The 15,853-nt window shown below is 48.6% G+C and overlaps 8 protein-coding genes across 8 annotated transcripts in view; 1 reads left to right on the top strand and 7 right to left on the bottom strand.

The window, feature by feature from the left end:
• The window catches only part of Pmar_PMAR005948 (conserved hypothetical protein), a gene marked incomplete at both ends in the record, with an annotated part of 11,518 nt that extends 9,804 nt beyond the window's left edge, over window positions 1–1,714 (bottom strand). The window contains 7 exons of the mRNA XM_002769844.1: window positions 213–397; window positions 524–696; window positions 904–1,023; window positions 1,070–1,171; window positions 1,215–1,258; window positions 1,314–1,561; window positions 1,637–1,714. Coding sequence (XP_002769890.1) covers window positions 213–397; window positions 524–696; window positions 904–1,023; window positions 1,070–1,171; window positions 1,215–1,258; window positions 1,314–1,561; window positions 1,637–1,714 — 950 coding nt within the window. The remainder of the gene's footprint in view (window positions 1–212; window positions 398–523; window positions 697–903; window positions 1,024–1,069; window positions 1,172–1,214; window positions 1,259–1,313; window positions 1,562–1,636) is intronic.
• A 412-nt stretch (window positions 1,715–2,126) lies between these two features.
• On the bottom strand, window positions 2,127–4,875 carry Pmar_PMAR005947 (hypothetical protein). Its single transcript, XM_002769843.1, has 9 exons — window positions 4,748–4,875; window positions 4,527–4,708; window positions 3,391–4,475; window positions 3,171–3,337; window positions 2,884–3,102; window positions 2,739–2,840; window positions 2,560–2,677; window positions 2,397–2,515; window positions 2,127–2,351 (listed from the first exon to the last, which is right to left on the bottom strand). Exons 1-9 carry the CDS (start codon window positions 4,781–4,783, stop codon window positions 2,268–2,270), a joined length of 2,112 nt encoding a protein of 703 aa, XP_002769889.1. The 5' UTR covers window positions 4,784–4,875; the 3' UTR covers window positions 2,127–2,267.
• Window positions 4,876–7,427: 2,552 nt separating this feature from the next.
• Window positions 7,428–9,866, bottom strand: Pmar_PMAR005946 (hypothetical protein; the record flags this gene model as incomplete). Its single annotated transcript, XM_002769842.1, has 2 exons — window positions 7,428–8,831; window positions 8,928–9,866. 2 exons carry the CDS (start codon window positions 9,864–9,866, stop codon window positions 7,428–7,430), a joined length of 2,343 nt encoding a protein of 780 aa, XP_002769888.1.
• A 655-nt stretch (window positions 9,867–10,521) lies between these two features.
• Pmar_PMAR005945 (hypothetical protein) lies at window positions 10,522–10,911 on the top strand (the record flags this gene model as incomplete). Its single annotated transcript, XM_002769841.1, has 1 exon — window positions 10,522–10,911. A coding segment is annotated over one exon (297 nt), but the record flags the coding sequence as incomplete, so codon positions are not given.
• Window positions 10,912–11,009: 98 nt separating this feature from the next.
• Pmar_PMAR005944 (hypothetical protein) lies at window positions 11,010–11,252 on the bottom strand (the record flags this gene model as incomplete). The annotated part of the gene is made up of 1 exon (XM_002769840.1): window positions 11,010–11,252. The coding sequence occupies one exon, from the start codon at window positions 11,250–11,252 to the stop codon at window positions 11,010–11,012; it is 243 nt and encodes an 80-aa protein (XP_002769886.1).
• Window positions 11,253–11,574: 322 nt separating this feature from the next.
• Pmar_PMAR005943 (Dehydrodolichyl diphosphate synthase, putative) lies at window positions 11,575–13,470 on the bottom strand (the record flags this gene model as incomplete). The annotated part of the gene is made up of 10 exons (XM_002769839.1): window positions 11,575–11,657; window positions 11,719–11,833; window positions 11,895–11,969; window positions 12,013–12,114; window positions 12,161–12,272; window positions 12,319–12,471; window positions 12,519–12,644; window positions 12,691–12,869; window positions 12,987–13,200; window positions 13,381–13,470. The coding sequence occupies 10 exons, from the start codon at window positions 13,468–13,470 to the stop codon at window positions 11,594–11,596; spliced, it is 1,230 nt and encodes a 409-aa protein (XP_002769885.1). The 3' UTR covers window positions 11,575–11,593.
• Window positions 13,471–13,498: 28 nt separating this feature from the next.
• On the bottom strand, window positions 13,499–14,071 carry Pmar_PMAR005942 (hypothetical protein; the record flags this gene model as incomplete). The annotated part of the gene is made up of 3 exons (XM_002769838.1): window positions 13,499–13,551; window positions 13,608–13,755; window positions 13,976–14,071. The coding sequence occupies 3 exons, from the start codon at window positions 14,069–14,071 to the stop codon at window positions 13,499–13,501; spliced, it is 297 nt and encodes a 98-aa protein (XP_002769884.1).
• Window positions 14,072–14,219: 148 nt separating this feature from the next.
• Window positions 14,220–15,853, bottom strand: part of Pmar_PMAR005941 (calcium-dependent protein kinase, putative) — a gene marked incomplete at both ends in the record, with an annotated part of 2,056 nt that continues 422 nt past the window's right edge. Inside the window, 10 exons of the mRNA XM_002769837.1 lie at window positions 14,220–14,313; window positions 14,357–14,445; window positions 14,491–14,558; window positions 14,635–14,680; window positions 14,833–14,892; window positions 14,934–15,039; window positions 15,083–15,216; window positions 15,263–15,340; window positions 15,392–15,445; window positions 15,769–15,836. Of these exons, the coding sequence (XP_002769883.1) occupies window positions 14,220–14,313; window positions 14,357–14,445; window positions 14,491–14,558; window positions 14,635–14,680; window positions 14,833–14,892; window positions 14,934–15,039; window positions 15,083–15,216; window positions 15,263–15,340; window positions 15,392–15,445; window positions 15,769–15,836 (797 nt within the window). The remainder of the gene's footprint in view (window positions 14,314–14,356; window positions 14,446–14,490; window positions 14,559–14,634; window positions 14,681–14,832; window positions 14,893–14,933; window positions 15,040–15,082; window positions 15,217–15,262; window positions 15,341–15,391; window positions 15,446–15,768; window positions 15,837–15,853) is intronic.

Genomic DNA, 15,853 nt, shown 5'->3' with positions numbered 1-15,853 from the left:
CCGGGCAGCGGGGTGTACCTGATCGCACCAGCTGGGCATCACCTAAACTGCATTCACCATAACTGTAACACTACTGTAACTGTATCACTATATCATCTATAACTATATAACTGCATTTGTGTTACGTGTCAATGCTATGGGCTTCGTGGAACGATCATATCCAGTGAGGGCCAAATCAAAGAGAATCATGATCTTCTTGTTAGATACCCTACAGCTTTTTGGGGAATCTCCTCAATGCGGCAGCGTCAATCTGCCAGGGTAGATTGGTCGCTCCAAGGAAGAGTATTCGAGACTCGGGTCTGCTGGTGATACCATCCAGAGCGGCAAGGAACTCATTCTTTAATCGTCTCGTGGACTCGTGGTCCCCTTCGGATCTTGCACCGAGAATACTATCTACCTGCAAAATGATGTGGAATAAACGCAGCAGCTGCTAGTCGAGTGGTGTGATGTGAGATAGCCGCAACATATCGATGAGGGGAGCATGACGTGATCCATCATCGGCTCCATGGTATTGATGTTTTACCTCATCAATGAATATGACTGTTGGTTGGTAATGATCAGCCACTTGGAATAAGGTATTCACCATTTTCTCACTCTCCCCGATCCATTTCGAGAAAAGAATTGATGCCGACACGTTTATGAAAGTGGCATTCACTTTAGAGGCTATCCATCGTCCCAACATGGTCTTGCCGGTACCTCATAACAACAGGCATTCAACCTGGGGTGGGGTTAGAGCGATGGACATGCAATCGCGATAGAGGCACATACGGGAATGTTATCCGAGTGTCTGCATCATTTCAAACTTCAAACCAAGTCAGGTCTTTATATGTGACAACTCAGCCCCACCATTCATAGGAACCATTCGACGGATCATTCGGCTACCGGCACTTTGAGAGGTGCTACCGGGTGGCCCAAAGAGAAGTATGCCTCTTGGTGGTCTTGTCAATGGGGAAGTGAAAAGCTGCGGGAACTTCTGTGGCATTATCAGTACTTCGGTGATTGTTTGTTTTGTGAACTTCAACCCTGCCAGTGGTAGACTCATCATCTGCGGGTGATCGGAAGAGCTCACCAGCAATATCCTCATCTCGAATGATGTTGCCTTCAGAAGGGCTCACTCGCAGTGCCTCGATCGCCTCCACCATCTCAGGTTGCAAATGGTCAAGGGATGACTCTGATACAACCCACATCACTCCTACGGGAGTCTAGTTACCAACCTCTCATGCTGCCCTCATCAGTGTTACCCTCTCCTGATTTCGACCTGATCAACCGTGTAGACTCGAAGAGCTTCCCCCTCTCGATGTGTAGCAATTTACCCCTTATTCAGCTGCCCACCACCACCATGAGCTCTCCCTGTAATCACCCTCGATAGTATACTATCAGTAGCTTCTCCTTCTCTAGCCAATGACTTAGTCATATTCGATTCCTCACTTTCCACCGTCTCCCACTGCTGCCGTTTTGCACGAAGAACCTCACTCCTGGTGAGATGAAGCTCGGTAATAAGGGTTTCACAGATATCATCAATATCGATATCTTCAGTCGAAGGCTCCCTCGTCACCGACACCTGTAGAGAGGGTCTCACTCGAGACTTTGCTTTACATAGTCCCCGTGGAGAATCGCAGCAGCACGAGTATCTCACAATTCGCTGCCACAAGAGCTTCTCTTGTTCAGCACGATCGCTCAAGTGGGTATTCTGGTCTATCCATCGACGCTTCATGACCCCTCTCAGATACTCAAGGTCAGCGGTAGACGCACACTGCGGCATACCTCCATACTCCAGCAAAGTGAGAGCCGACTGAGAGCGTATGCATCATGGTTGTAGCGAGTAGTTACTGCTTCCCTTGCCTCAATGCACTTCCTAGTTGCTGATGCATCATCCTCCCTACTCTGTTGACTATATGTATCATGGTCTCGCAAGTAAGTAAGTAGGGATGACAACACGTCAGCGGGATTAGTGGACATGAGAGAGTAGACCCTTACAACCGCATAGGTAGTAGTAGGTTATTCTAGTGTGAACTGACGACATCGTTGCTGGGCCAGGTATCTCGGAAAGGGGCTCCACTCAACCGATTTGCGAGTATTATGAAGCTGTGAGTTCGGAGGATTGACAACCAAAAAACCAAGTCGACCAGCATTGAAATCGATTTATGCACAGCCTCAAACGACACTATGTTACTTCTTATTAATGCATCATTCACATGGAGAGCATAACCCTTCATAACGGCTTGTTCTAGGCCAGAATAACTCAATTAAAAATAACATGTGCGGCGTTACACCACGTGGTCGCTCTCACCACCCGCGACCTTCGACGACGATCGACCATAATCATCCAAAAGCTCACACTTGGTTAGGACCTGAACACATCTGAATAGAGGTGGAGCCACCATGAGGCCAGATACATCTCCGAATGCTTCGAAGAGTAGACCAGCAGGCATGGCGAAGAGAGCCACTCCTAGTAGAGATACTACTACACAGAGGCACTTGCCTGATGGGGAGAAGTCTACCATACTCCATTCACCTGAATAATACGAGGTGCATCCAGCTCTATGCAGGACTGATTACCGCCTAGGAATACAGCTGTGTAATACATGCTAGAGGGTATTGAATCGAAAGGAGATATTCCACTGATAGAGGAGGAATTCTCAAACTCATAGAAGAGGCAGGAGGCGAATAACCAGACCTGAACAGTAGGCGAGGTGAGATACGCTTGACTGGACTCCCTCTGAGGAGGAGGACCTCACCACAGCTGCGATGACGCCGGTCGAGAGGACGGTGTCCCTACATTCGGACCATACCACTGACAGCTGCCGCCATGCTACCAGGAAATGCTCCAGTAGGAGGATCTAGGAGGTCACTGTATATTGAGTTCAGCTGCAACCAACTCACTCGGAAGATTCTAAAGATACGGAAGATGCTCGCATCGGGTGAGCCAGCATAGGATGGCTCTATTAGGTATGTAAGGCACTCTACCCAGAATGGTAGTATCGATATCAGGTCCACTAGACCTAGGAAGGATCTCATGTATCTTCCACGGCTACACCCAACAAGAGGGTTGGCCGTAGAGCTGTATACCCTGGCTAGGTAGTCAATAGTGAAGACGCATACCTGAAGGTCACCATTGTAGGAGACAAAAATGAGGAGGCGGAAGAGGATGACTGCCTTAGGAAACTCACTGATGCGAATTCGAAGTAGTCAAAGCCACGTTTGCCAATGATAATCAATACTGCAGCATCACTCTCGAGTATTATCGCTAGGACATTGAGTAGAACCAAGGTGAGCATAAAGCCTCGGTAGAATCTATCATGATGTATATAATGGTGGACACGATGAACGAGCGTTCCTGAGAAGCGCAATCAGACCATCTGACAGTGACGGCAGCTACGACGAAGCTACTTTTGCGTCGCTCCGCTAACTCCCTCATCTGCCTCAGACGTGCCTCCATTATGATGCCTTCAAGCCTCTTCCTCACCATGTACCTCCGTACATGCTTTCCAATGATCCCTGCAGCCTCCCTCCTCCTGGCTCGCTCCCTCTCCCTCTGCCTTCTAAGAGCCTTCGTGAATGCTGCTGCCAAGAGACCAGCCGGTACTGCAGCAACACCAACGGCCAATACAACAGTGAGGCCCAGCACTACTTTGCCGGTGGTAGTGTAGTCGATGAGAGGAAAATCACCAGTCAGATGCACCATAGCGAAGGGGATCGAGGAGGACACCAACGAACCGTAGCGCGAAGACTGTGGTAGTTGTGGACTGCCAGCGAGCTGATCATCATTATGCTCAGTAAACCACAATAGACCCCCAAGAGAAAGCCATAAGACTAGTACGACATACAAAGCACGACCGAGGCACCTTCGCTGGGCTCTCACTACGGACAATAGGAGGGAACAAGTCACCGTGAGGAAGTCCAAGTTGAATATTCGACATAATCTAAGCAGTCGGAACTCGCCATCATAACGATCGGTGAGTTGTGAATTAGTTGAGACCGTTATCCACCAGGGTAGAACAGAGAGAAAGTCGGCAACCGCGAGAAAGGTCGTAGCATAAGCCCACCTCATCGCAGTGTCAGAGACGTAACCTTGTGGAGCCCATCGTCCAACACTCATAGGGGCACCGTACAGCCTTAGAACATAGTCTAACGTGAAGACCAGGACAGCTAGTGTCTCCCCAATAGAGAGGAGTGCCCTTGTCCAAGCCGGCCATGTAGTATGGTAAGCTGGAAGGGTCTCTAGGACGGCAACTGTAGTGCTAACTGCCAGCCAGAACCCCAGCCAATATTGGTAGCGTCGTGACCAATACTGCATAGTGGCTCCTCTATACCAATCGAGCTTACTTCGATTATCCGCCTCTCTAGGGTTCACAAGGATAAAGGCACGACGCTGTAATGTGGTGGTATGACGGAGGGCCTCTGAAGTTGCAAGCATCGCCTCCTTTGAAGCCGTCGCTAAAACTGCACTGTCTTCTTCCAAAAGGGACTCCAACCTAGCATAATAGTAGTCAGAAGATTAGGTTACTCCTCGAATAACGTCGTACCTGTCCTGCATTCCCGCGCCAAACACGCCCAGTGGCACTGCAATTACTCCCACAGCAAAGACCCCCAATGCGGCAGTTACGATAGACCCCCAAAAGGAGTAGTCCCCAAGTGGTGACTCACCCGACATGTTCAAGAGAGTGAGCCACAAGCTACCATCGAGAGTCGAATAGTGATTACTAACCTGACACTGGCATGAACCGATAAGTGGGAGGGACCCTACCTGTGGATCGATGCTGTATCTCTCAGTGTAATACATAACCTCGGCTGAGAGAAGCCACAGACCAATCGCCACTCCTCCAGAATACACCAGTATTGCTCTGCTATCTTTCAGAATTTGCCGGAAATATGCAAATCCCGATACGTATCGCTCCGCCTTAAAAACCCGTAGCAATAGGAGAGCCCAAAGGTATTCATTTTGTGGCGTGAACCAGATGAGTACCCCGGGGATGACAGCGAGGACATCTATCAGCCCATAGGCGGTGCCGAAGGCATACTCCAAGAACCTCGCCTGTGCGCGAGGGAATCTTGTAGCCCGACTGGTGTAGAATATTGTCGATGTAGCGGCAGACTGGTTGAAGTTAGGCATCAGAGGAGCACAGTAGAGTCTAAATAGGAGCTCCACAGTGAAGATGAGAGTAACGAGGACCCCCAGTGGGCCAAGGGCGTAGTGGTCTATAGGAGGTATAGCGGCAGGTGGTAGACTATCCAGTAGCGTGTGGGTGACGGATACTGGCACCAACAACCAACAGGTTACGAATCTAATAAAGCAGGATGATGATTGAATAGGACCAGTCGCTCTACCTAGCAAAGTCCCCTAGGTCAACCCGCCAGCCGCCGTCTCGATCCTCGCTCGACGTGAGTCGTAGCACCATCTCGCCATGATGACCATCCATCGCCAGCATCATTCGGAAGAGTGCCTCATGGTCCAATCCAATTCTACAAATGGAATTAATGATAGAACGAGGCAGCCATGATAGAAAGCCTACTTGGCCGATAGGAAATCTTGGAACTCCAATCGAGTGATAACAGGCAGCTGATGCCTGTGATAACCGGCAGTAGGAATCTGTCCTGTTGTTGATAAGGATGCCTCTGGTGTTTCAATTTGACGTATGCCTCGCAAGCCTGACTGTATACCCGCACCGAGCAGACCTACACATCCAAGCCGCAAGCTCCAATGAGGTCATCACTAGAGAGGCACACGTCAACAAGATCCGCAACGCCTACGAGGGTATCGAGCTCACCTGCAGGTACGGCCACGACAGCTACGCCAAATATGATGGCGAATATGGATATGATGCATCCCGCAGTCGAGTAGTCCGATACGTGTGGGAATTCCCCCAACAATACGATAAGAGTGTGGTACATTGATAGAGGTATAGAGGAGTATCTAACCTAGCTAGTCTGATCTACGAGGCAAGGGAGAGGGCTTCACCTATTATAACATTGAGTAGGAGCTCCAAGGGTCTCAGGACAATACACCATACGTGGATTATCTTTCTCGAAGTAGTAATAGAGGCTACTGAAGACCAACCAGCAACTGAGACCGAGAAATCCTGAAATGGCCAAGTCTGGAAGGTAAGTGAAGGGGCATTTGACCTGTAGTAAGGAAAAGACGTTTCTGCTTGCTGAAGGCTTCCTTTAAAGTCCCCGCCCCTGCATCAACTGGAATGTAGTTTTCACCTTCAACTGGAATACCATAATTATCATAGTCGTAGTACTCATCATCATCATTCGTTTGACAGAGGAGTGGTATGAGAGTGCATATCCATTGTGAATGGATAACGTAAGGCCAGCCAAATAGTGGTACTAAGATGGCCAAGCTGAGGTAGTAGGGTGTCACCGCGAAACACAGTACCTGTCGACGCAGCGCGTGAAGTGGGGATGGAGCGGTAGAACGATACCCACCCAGATTCGTGTTCGAGCTCCCCCTCCTGCATGAAGCTCCTTCACGACTGCTACCCCCAATATGGCTGTAAGGCCAAGTGCGAGGACGAACTGATATGTCTGGAGGGTAATCCACAGCCACAACGCCAAGGAGAGATTTTCGTTGTTGGTGATGACACCGAAGACGACAAACGATAAAATGCCCAGGAATGCCAATATGGAGTCGGAGCGGAGTAATGCCACTAGACGGGCCTGAAAGATGATGCTGTTGTGTAGATCGAGGAGCTCTAGAGGCTACCCTGTATGTCGTATGGCTCTTAGAGAAAGCCTCAGTGACTGTGGGTGGAGGCAGCCTATCTGTCGTATGATGCTGCTGCTGCTCAAGACTGTTGTTCTTCTCTTGGTCCACCACTTGGTAGTGATTATGAGTATTGTCGGGCCCATCGGCGAGGAGAGGGGTTTCCAATGATAAGGAGGATATCTCTCGATTGTCTACCGTCTTGGTCATCATCATTATTACTGACAACTACCACTAAACGACAACAAGCGGATTGCATCTAATAACGTCTGTCGGCTACAACAACGACAACCAATCCACAAGTAGACACGGTGAACTCGTCGTCCGATTCAGGTGTGATAAGAGTGGACTAGTAGGCAATCTACTTGAAGGCCCACGCACGACTATAGGAGCAGTTAGCATTCACAGCACATTCCGGCGCGTAGCTCCAACTGGTATGGAATTTGGATGGCATTGAGGGAAGTAAAATTTCCCCAACAAATGAAGCTCTCAAGCCCACATCACCCGCATCGTTATATCAATATATTCCCACAGAGCTGACACAGCAAAGGTAGATCGTACGCTCCATCGCCCCAGAGAGCAAATTACTACGAGACCTTCTGGAGACTCCCTACGTGATAGTAAATTGCTATTGACCAAAACTGGACCACAAAACGGCTGTAAAAGTTGAAACAAAGGAATCGTAGATAGCGAAGGTAACAATCTGTATTGGAGAATACTATACTAGAGCTTTGGAGATCCTGCGACTTGGTCCAGCATGCTGCTGTTGTTGCTGCTGCTGAGCTTCGACGAGCTCAATGGGTGCACTACGGTCGTGTAAATGGCCTTCCAGTGTATTCCATCGTTGGGCAAACATAGCCAGAGCAAGGACAGTGTGAGAGAAGCGGACTACATTAGCACCATGCATACCCTGTAGCTTCTCACCACCTGTCATGATATCTTCGACCCATTCACGACGGAAGGCTCCGAAATTATCATCACATTCTTGGAGTTTAACATGAACATCATCAGGAAGGTGTTCAAGCATTCCCGGTGTAGCACCGCTATCATAAAGGCAACTCACAATCTTGTCCGACGAGGTCTTGATAGCCTTTGACAGTTCTCGAATACTACCTAGTAGGGGGGCGAGGGTTCGAGAGGCTAATGGATCCCGCAGGTGCTCTACTGACACTATCAAGGAGCTATAAAGGACCAGACCATCTCTTAAGACTTGGTTCGCTAACAGCTGGTTATCTAATACTTTCTTTGTCACATCCCGGACGAGTAATATCTTGCCAAACACGATCGCCTCCATCTTAGCATCAGTCACAAGGGTTGCCCGCTCAGCCATCGACTGGAATCCTTCAACACCAAACGTTTCACGGTCATCTTGCATAATACTAGTTGTCGGTCCATCATCACTAGAACATTCACTATCCTCAGAAAGTGCCTTTAGCCGATGATGGAAGGTATCGAGAGCATTGAGCACCTTATCAGCGACTTTCTCAAGCATTCGTGCTGATGCTCTATCAAGCTTAGAGGCCGCGAACTCCGGGAATATAAAGCAACTCGAGAAGGAGGTTATGACAACTCCACCAGTTGTGAAAACAAATCGCCACAGTGCGTTGTACAGCATTTCCTCCTTCGTCTCGGGGGTAAGAAGTGAGCTCAAACCTACCATGAACCATGTTAGAGAGAAAACATAACCAGCGTAACCGATACGCCTGTCGCACTGAGCCAGTCGACCAACGAATACCACTAATATCATCTCGCAGAAGAAGGCAGCTTTATTGCCCGGATTAGCCAAGATGCATATTACAGCCGCTATACCTCCCAAAATGGTACCGCATATCCTCCGTGTGCCTTTGATAAGAGTAGCACCAGCCGTTGGCAGGAAGCTGACATAAACTGGTATGACGGCCCAAAAACCGTGTAGACGGACGGTCTCGCTGTACATACCCCATATTATCATCGAGATGGCTATAGCGAATAACGTAAGGCTGAACCTCAAAGGGAAGATAAAACGCCGCCATATATCCGACTTCTGTTTGATATCGTAAAAGAAGGGCTTTTTAACCCAAGTTACAATACCCTTCCATATTGACAATGGTAGAGCCAGCAGCAAGCCATGACGACTCAGTAACTACAGACGACAAATCGATGATAAATACTAGCTCTCAGAGGACGATCGAAGATGACTTTGTACATGCATGCTGATCCGATCCTACCCCCTTATCACATTATCTCTCTTCTCCTGTTTTAACTTCTCATCCTCTTCCTTCTGCATCACAGCAGCCAGCCTATACCTCTCGGCTAGACCAGCGATGTAAAGGATGGACCCGACAGAGGAATAAAAATGTACGACTGCTGCTGAGGTGGGTGGTGCTATTGAGCCCTTAGCAGCCTTCGCGTTGATATCAGATATGAGATCGACCGTGAGCTCCTCACATTGGGCTATCATCCCAGGGAGGTTCCGGTCAGCTTCCTCGGGCACTCCTCTCGCCGTCTTACGCAGAACAATACCGACCTCCGACCGCAGTAGAGCGAAGTCGGCAGCTAGAGGCTTCCACACATAAGCGACAACGCCAGGCTGGGGATCCAGGCTAAGGAGACAGTCCTTGAGAGAAAACAGCTCACCAGCCAAGTTCCAGAATATAGCGCTCAATCGCGGTGGTATCTTTTGTCCAGTTGCAGAGTGAGCGACTTCATTAAAATCGTCCTCTCCTGCTCGAACAGCGTTCTGATGATCCTGAGCAGATATGAAGTACCCAACCAATAGGTCGAAGAAGTCAGCAGCTGCGAAGGGAAGCCGCTGAGTAATAGGGAGCTCTGCTGGTGGTACCAAACCCAGCGCTTTGAACACGAGTACGACGAATATCGGCACTATGGCAGCGAAGGTGAAGTTGACACCAGCTATCCAAGTCTCGGTGTAAGCATCGACGGCATAGAAGCCAACAGGTATATAAGCGAAAGCAGTAGTGAGGTTGGCAAGGGTGAAGTCACCAAGCTTACACTTGGCTGGGGGCATGCCAAGAGCCGATATGAATGTATAAGGATAGAGGAGTAAGGCCGCCCAGACACGACTGTATTGACCACCATTAACAGTATCAAATATGAAGTGCACGAACATACCAGCTCCTAATCCTATCCATGAGCTCGAAAGAGCTGCTACACACATCAACGTGTATGGTAGTAGTTCCAAAGAGGTAAGTACTGATACACATGGAGCAGTTATCTGACAGGAAACGGCTGAGACGGCGAATGATCAGCAATCATGCTCACCAGTAGTGGTAGATACCATGGATGAGCGGTCGGAGGGCAGTATATTGGTATGACGCTGATACCAACAGACACTATCGTGGCTAACACTGTAATTAGACTGTACCATGGTAAGGAGGGTGGAGGTTTTGGGTATGGCATTGGTAATGATAACGCCCCAAATGGAACGGTAACACTTACCGCATTTAAATTCAGTGCTCAACATTAGTAACGACTTCATTCCTCCAGTTCGGGTACTCCAATCCTATCGGATCATCGTCGAAATCCAGAATATAAAAGACAGCAGTTGTGGGAGGGGCATCCAAAGGCTGTCCCATCGTCACAGGTCCATCCTGCACAACAGACCCAAATAGGAGCCGACTTATTCCTCTCGAGGTCCCACAGAAGGGAGCTGGTACTGTATGCAGTACGACTTCATCACATAACACCGAGGTCGGCTGCGAACCCAATTGCAGTGTGAGCTGGAGGGTCCAGTGTCCGAGGTTGCGGGACCAGTACGTTAGGCTTACTAGTCACAGAACTATGTCGGAGTCAGTTGAGGTAGCCCACCCTAGGTGAGTTTGATCCGACTTTCGAGCTGGGACTCACCAACCAAACTATTTGTTGAGGAAGCAGATAACTATTGGCATGACGATATTCTGCATATGCGTGCATCTGATGGGCGTAATAGGAAGACACTTGAATGTCCCGCGATGATTATGAGAGAAAACGACGGACTAGTGAATGTAATGACGACAGATGTCATTCCATCTGATCCTACCCTTTGTTTCACTCAAGACTCGACATATGACAATAGTAATACAAAGATTCTTCGTTATGACAAAATGAGATGTTCCTACAAGACGATATAGGAATCTTATACTTCCTAGCTGGTTATGAAAACCTTCTTTCCAACAATACGACCACAGCTTGGACAGGTATGATCGGCCTGTTGACAGGAGTCGATGCAACACGGTAACCATGCAAGTGGCCAGAATATTAAGCAGACCAATAATACAGCTAACCATGTACCTGACAATGCTTAATCAATAGGAGAGCTACTCTAGACCACTTTCTTACCACAAGAGATGTTGTGTTTGACGTTAGTGATGACATCGCACCGACAGGAAGGGCAGGTAAGTCTAACGGGGTCATCCCCGAAGGTCGGCATGTAGACAATAGCCGCAGGAGGCTGCACAAAGGCGGCCTGTGACTTGGTGCCCATCTGGGGTTGGTATGGTTGCCCAACCACTTCAGGGGGTGGTGCACTTGGATACCCATCGGAGTTTCCTTGGGGAGCAGACATTGTGAAAACTGCAGCAAACAATTACAATTTCTCGCTGGTGTCACCATAAGCGTCACCGTATGTGACACTACTACCAAATCGACACAAGCCTACCGCCACCTCAAGCTATGATGATTCGGGCGTCCGAGACTTCATACGGCATGGACCATAACTTACGTCATTCCTGCGAGTCCAGCGGCCGTTCAAAAACACTGAAAACATGCCAGGAAAGGAGACATCCGAGTCAGACTTTTGTGAAAAAAGCGCGCGCCCAGAAAAACGCGACGGATGATGATGATGACGGGAGAAACACGGTGAAGGAATTGTACAGCAGTTATGGTGACGGTTTTAGTCTACAAGATTTAATCCTGATGAGCTGCTGACGGGGGCAGGGATGACTTGAACGTATCGTATTTCATCAAACATCTGAAGAGGAAGGGAGGGAGGGTGACGGCAGATATCCGTAGGACCACACCAACGCCGCTACCGTGCAAAATCGAGAAGAGTCATGTCGGGCCAGTTGGGTTTGACAAAACATATCAAAGTCTCTGGTGATATCTGCCATAGCAGAAAATCCGACAATCTAGTCTCGCCTGATGTACCTGAAATGTGACTTCAATTGCCCAACCGCTGAAACATTGATTTGCATTCTATGTCGCTTACGTAGGATGAGATCAGGAGGAGGAGTACCGGCACTGTATAACTGGCTCTCAATATCCGACCATGCTAGAGGGGTACCTGGACAGACAATCTGCACGCATTCACAAAGGCATCATCGTACCTTGTGATTGTTGTTGCTCAGCTCTCTTTTTTTCAATCGCTTTGTCAACAGCCTGTGATATCTCTAACTTGCTCGAATACGAGAAAAGGAGGTTCAGCGTGGCTACATTGACAAGACTGGAGGAATCGATAACCAATGTAGGGCTCACCCCTTGCAGGATACTTCCTGGTCTTCTCTTCCAATTGTATACATTTCTGATGAATGTCTGTTGGCAGTAGAGACAAATCGCCCCAGAACTTTACACAGATACCGTGCTGCTCCTGATACGGACCATCCAGTAGGATTATACTCAAGCAACACACTCACCAAAAAACCATTATGCTTGCCCAACTCGACAAACTTGCTGCTGGCCAGATCCATCAGGTAAGTAACTTCTTCTCGAGATCGGTTGAAATTGTCAACACTAAAAGTGTAGGCGGACACGTATTTCACACCAAGATGGAGACACCACTTTAGAACCTAACGAGACAGTTATTCTTCCGACTGAATGAAGATTCTATTCGGACCTGCAAGAGCTTCTCATAACCGTATCGATGACCCTGTACTTTGGGTAGATGATGGGAGGTAGCATATCTCCTATTGCCGTCCATTATGAATGCGACATGATTAGGGACATTGCCTCGCTTTAGTACCTGACAGAAGCTTCCTCGATGGCTCCGCATGGTGAGCTCTCTTCACATTGATAGCAAGCCTCTCGAGGAGTCCAAGGTCCATGTCAAGTTCGTCGGTCTGTGATGGTAGTGCCTTGGTGAGCTGCTTCGGCAAGGATGTTGATAACGACGAAGTAGTCGAGGCAGCATCAACCGCCGCCGCCGCAGCGACGACATCCGACTTCCCAGCATCGATCGTCATGAGAGCTAATGCAGGAACGAAAAAACTGATACAGCACGGATGATCGATGATATTGGCCTCGGTACTGAACCCAACATACACATATAATGTGATACATTGAAACATGCTTTTCCATGCATCACCCATGTGTGGGAGGTGGAGGGGTGATCTATCAGGTCTCAGCCCCTGGTCATGACTTGATGCTGGCTTGCTGATGATGATGGCCAGCCAACCAGAGTCGGAAGTCTTCAAAGTCGATGCGACCATCTTTATTGATATCCATCTCCTCAACCCATCGATGGAATCCTCCTTGAGATGCATCATCCAATGGAAGACGGGGTCGTGCTGGTACTGCTCCTATTCACAAGGCAATGATAGCTACATCACATTGGACCTACACTCACTGGCTCGCCTATCACAATCATCTGGTTCATCTGAATAATCCGTCAAAGCACATCTGAATAGCTACCTCTCCAGCCTCCCTCCCATCGAGTATTACCTTTCACCAGATAGTACTGCCCACAAGCTAACCGCTACCTCGTCTACTGTAGGGGAAGAGGACCTCGGTGTGAAAGATCGGAATGCTGCCTTTATCACGCCTTCCTCGCGTTGTAACCTCCCTGTCATCGGCTGTGTAACATAGCTTATCACTTCTTTAGTACTCACGAATGATGCACGCCCCAACAAACTCCGTGTAACCGATGTACCCTACCAATGTGTAGTTCAACTGGTACAGTAGACAAAAGGCCGATCTCCCCACCTACCATCCCCGGTTCGATCCATGGCAGAAGCTACTCTCCATGCATCAGAGGCGCTCATTTTAACCTGAGATTGCCGTAATGCCTCAGCCACTCTCGACACCGGCAGGCAGCCCCGAGCCTCTGAATCCAGATCGGTGAACAATGACCTAACCTAACCACGAGGGGATAGCAGGGAAAATCAGCTGTCGTGGAATGAGAGGCTTTCACATGTTCTTGTTCTTGAAATGACCATTGATGAGCGATGAGGTTGATGATTGCTTTCTTCAGTTCACTTTGTCGTGCATAGTAGCATATACAATCCACCACCCCACCAGAAAGGAGTCGAACTCCCTGGGGTCATGGTGGCAGGAATTGCATCGCTCCGCTGTTACATTCATCCAACAATTCTCTGGAGAGAACTTCCTCAACCAACGATGTTTGAGCAGATCAGCGGCGCTCTCTCTCTGTAATGGATCCTTAACGAGCATCTTTTCAACCTGTCGGAAATGATTATCAACTTTAGACTCCCTCCATTTACCAAATCCCGCGCTGCTTTGGATACTCTCAACCTCCTCGACGAATTGCAAACAGTGTCAGGCCATTGAATCCTCTTATACAAAACCTAATCTTCATTCTCTACTGCACCTCTACTGTATCCTTAATCACATTCGACTTCACATCGCTGACACTAGTGCCGAAGAAGGGCAAGTAACCGGTAAGGAGGAGGTAGCTGATTAAGTGTTGTCCAAAGAGGGAGTTATGGTAGTCCGTACAGTATCACACCGAGGCTCCAGATATCACATTTGTAGTCGAAGGGTGGACGGAAGATCTCAGGTGCCATGTAGAAGGCAGTCCCTGCGACCTGTGGAGGCACCCACAACCAACCGACAACAACAACAACACTCACATTCATGCTTTTCTCAACGTTCACGCCGAATAGTTCTGCCAAGCCGAAGTCGATAACTTTCACGTTACCTGGAGGATTGATATTTACACAACTGTTTCAAGAGGGGATCACCAGTAGCCCTCGGTGGTCCTCCTAGATATTCACTGGGCTCAGATACATCCACAAAGAGGATATTCTCAGGCTTGAGATCCTGAGAATACGACCGAGCCTCAATAACTAACTCGGAGTAAGGAGGAAATGCTGGTATGTCATCACATATTATGAACACACTTCTTCTGATGCCATATGACTACTAGAATCCAAAGCCGCGAGAGCTCAATAACAACGACGGCTGTGCATTACCTTATGAACCACCCCCTGATTGTGCATGAATGATAGAGCCGTGAGTACTTCCCTAGTAACCTATCATAATAACTATTCACTGCGCCACAAAATTATCTCACATCGGCGATGAAGCTGTCCGGGAGAGACACCCCCTTGTTAACTGCCGTTTGGATGACCGAGAGGAGCTCACCGCCCCAACAAGCCTCCATAATGAGGTGAATATATCTGATGCTCGAGCCCTTCATTGTAGTCAATGATAGGGGCATACTTAGGATCCTCAAAGTACTCGTATATTTTGATGACGTTTGGATGATCTAGCTGTGATATGATCTTGATCTCCTCCTCGAGCTGGGCCAAAGGTACGGATGATTTCGCCTTATCCACACTTTTGCACACTCGGAGCTACACGATGAAATCGTGGAGAGGTTGCAAGATTAATGGTAAGCACTTGATCACTCTCCTTATGTACGACTTTGTGAACCACACCGAAGCTTCCTCGACCAACCGTTTCGAGGAAGTTATATATCTAAAGAGAACGACAAGTGTGGGGATTGAACCTGAGTGTTTGTAAACCCACCTTGCGGACGCCACCAGCAGAGTCGTTACGAAGGACGTGAAATGCTCGATGGACCTGGGATAACCGTCAATTCGACAACCCCCCCATGGTCCACAAATGCACACCTTCAGCTTAGGCGAATGACGGCGAAGGGACTTTCGTAAGAACCTTAGCAAAGCACGCCAAAACACGGGATAACTCTCGCGAGTGAGGAGCTCTAGGAAGATATCTTCGCAAATCTTCCGCGTGCGCACTCACTGACCAGTCTGTGGGTCACAGTAGCGAGTGAATAAGATAAGAAGGTTTTTATCAGAAATACTATTAATAGCAGTCGCCTCGCAGACGCGATTTATCTGAGGTGCGGTATCCTCACTGGCGAAGACACCTAGAAGCATTACAAGTCTCCGCAATTGTCTCTCGTTCATTCCACCCTCCTCCGGGATCGTCTCGATGCCCAGAGGTTCATCTGCTTTAGCCAAGTCG

The sequence above is a fragment of the Perkinsus marinus genome, assembly GCF_000006405.1.
Source record: "Perkinsus marinus ATCC 50983 genomic scaffold scf_1104296964856, whole genome shotgun sequence".
In the NCBI taxonomy this organism is placed as follows: Eukaryota; Perkinsozoa; order Perkinsida; family Perkinsidae; genus Perkinsus; species Perkinsus marinus.
The sequence above is the reverse complement of the archived record's forward strand: the minus strand, read 5'-3'. Positions and strand labels throughout refer to the sequence as shown.

Excerpts from the sequence above, each read along its gene's own strand:
- Pmar_PMAR005947 (XM_002769843.1), bottom strand. The coding sequence starts at position 4,783 with ATGTATTACACTGAGAGATACAGCATCGATCCACAG. Across the intron at positions 3,103-3,170 it reads ACTACTTCGAATTCGCATCA|GTATGCGTCTTCACTATTGA; the intron begins GTGAGTTTCCTA and ends GGTGACCTTCAG. Across the intron at positions 2,678-2,738 it reads CCGGCGTCATCGCAGCTGTG|GTCTGGTTATTCGCCTCCTG; the intron begins GTGAGGTCCTCC and ends CCTACTGTTCAG.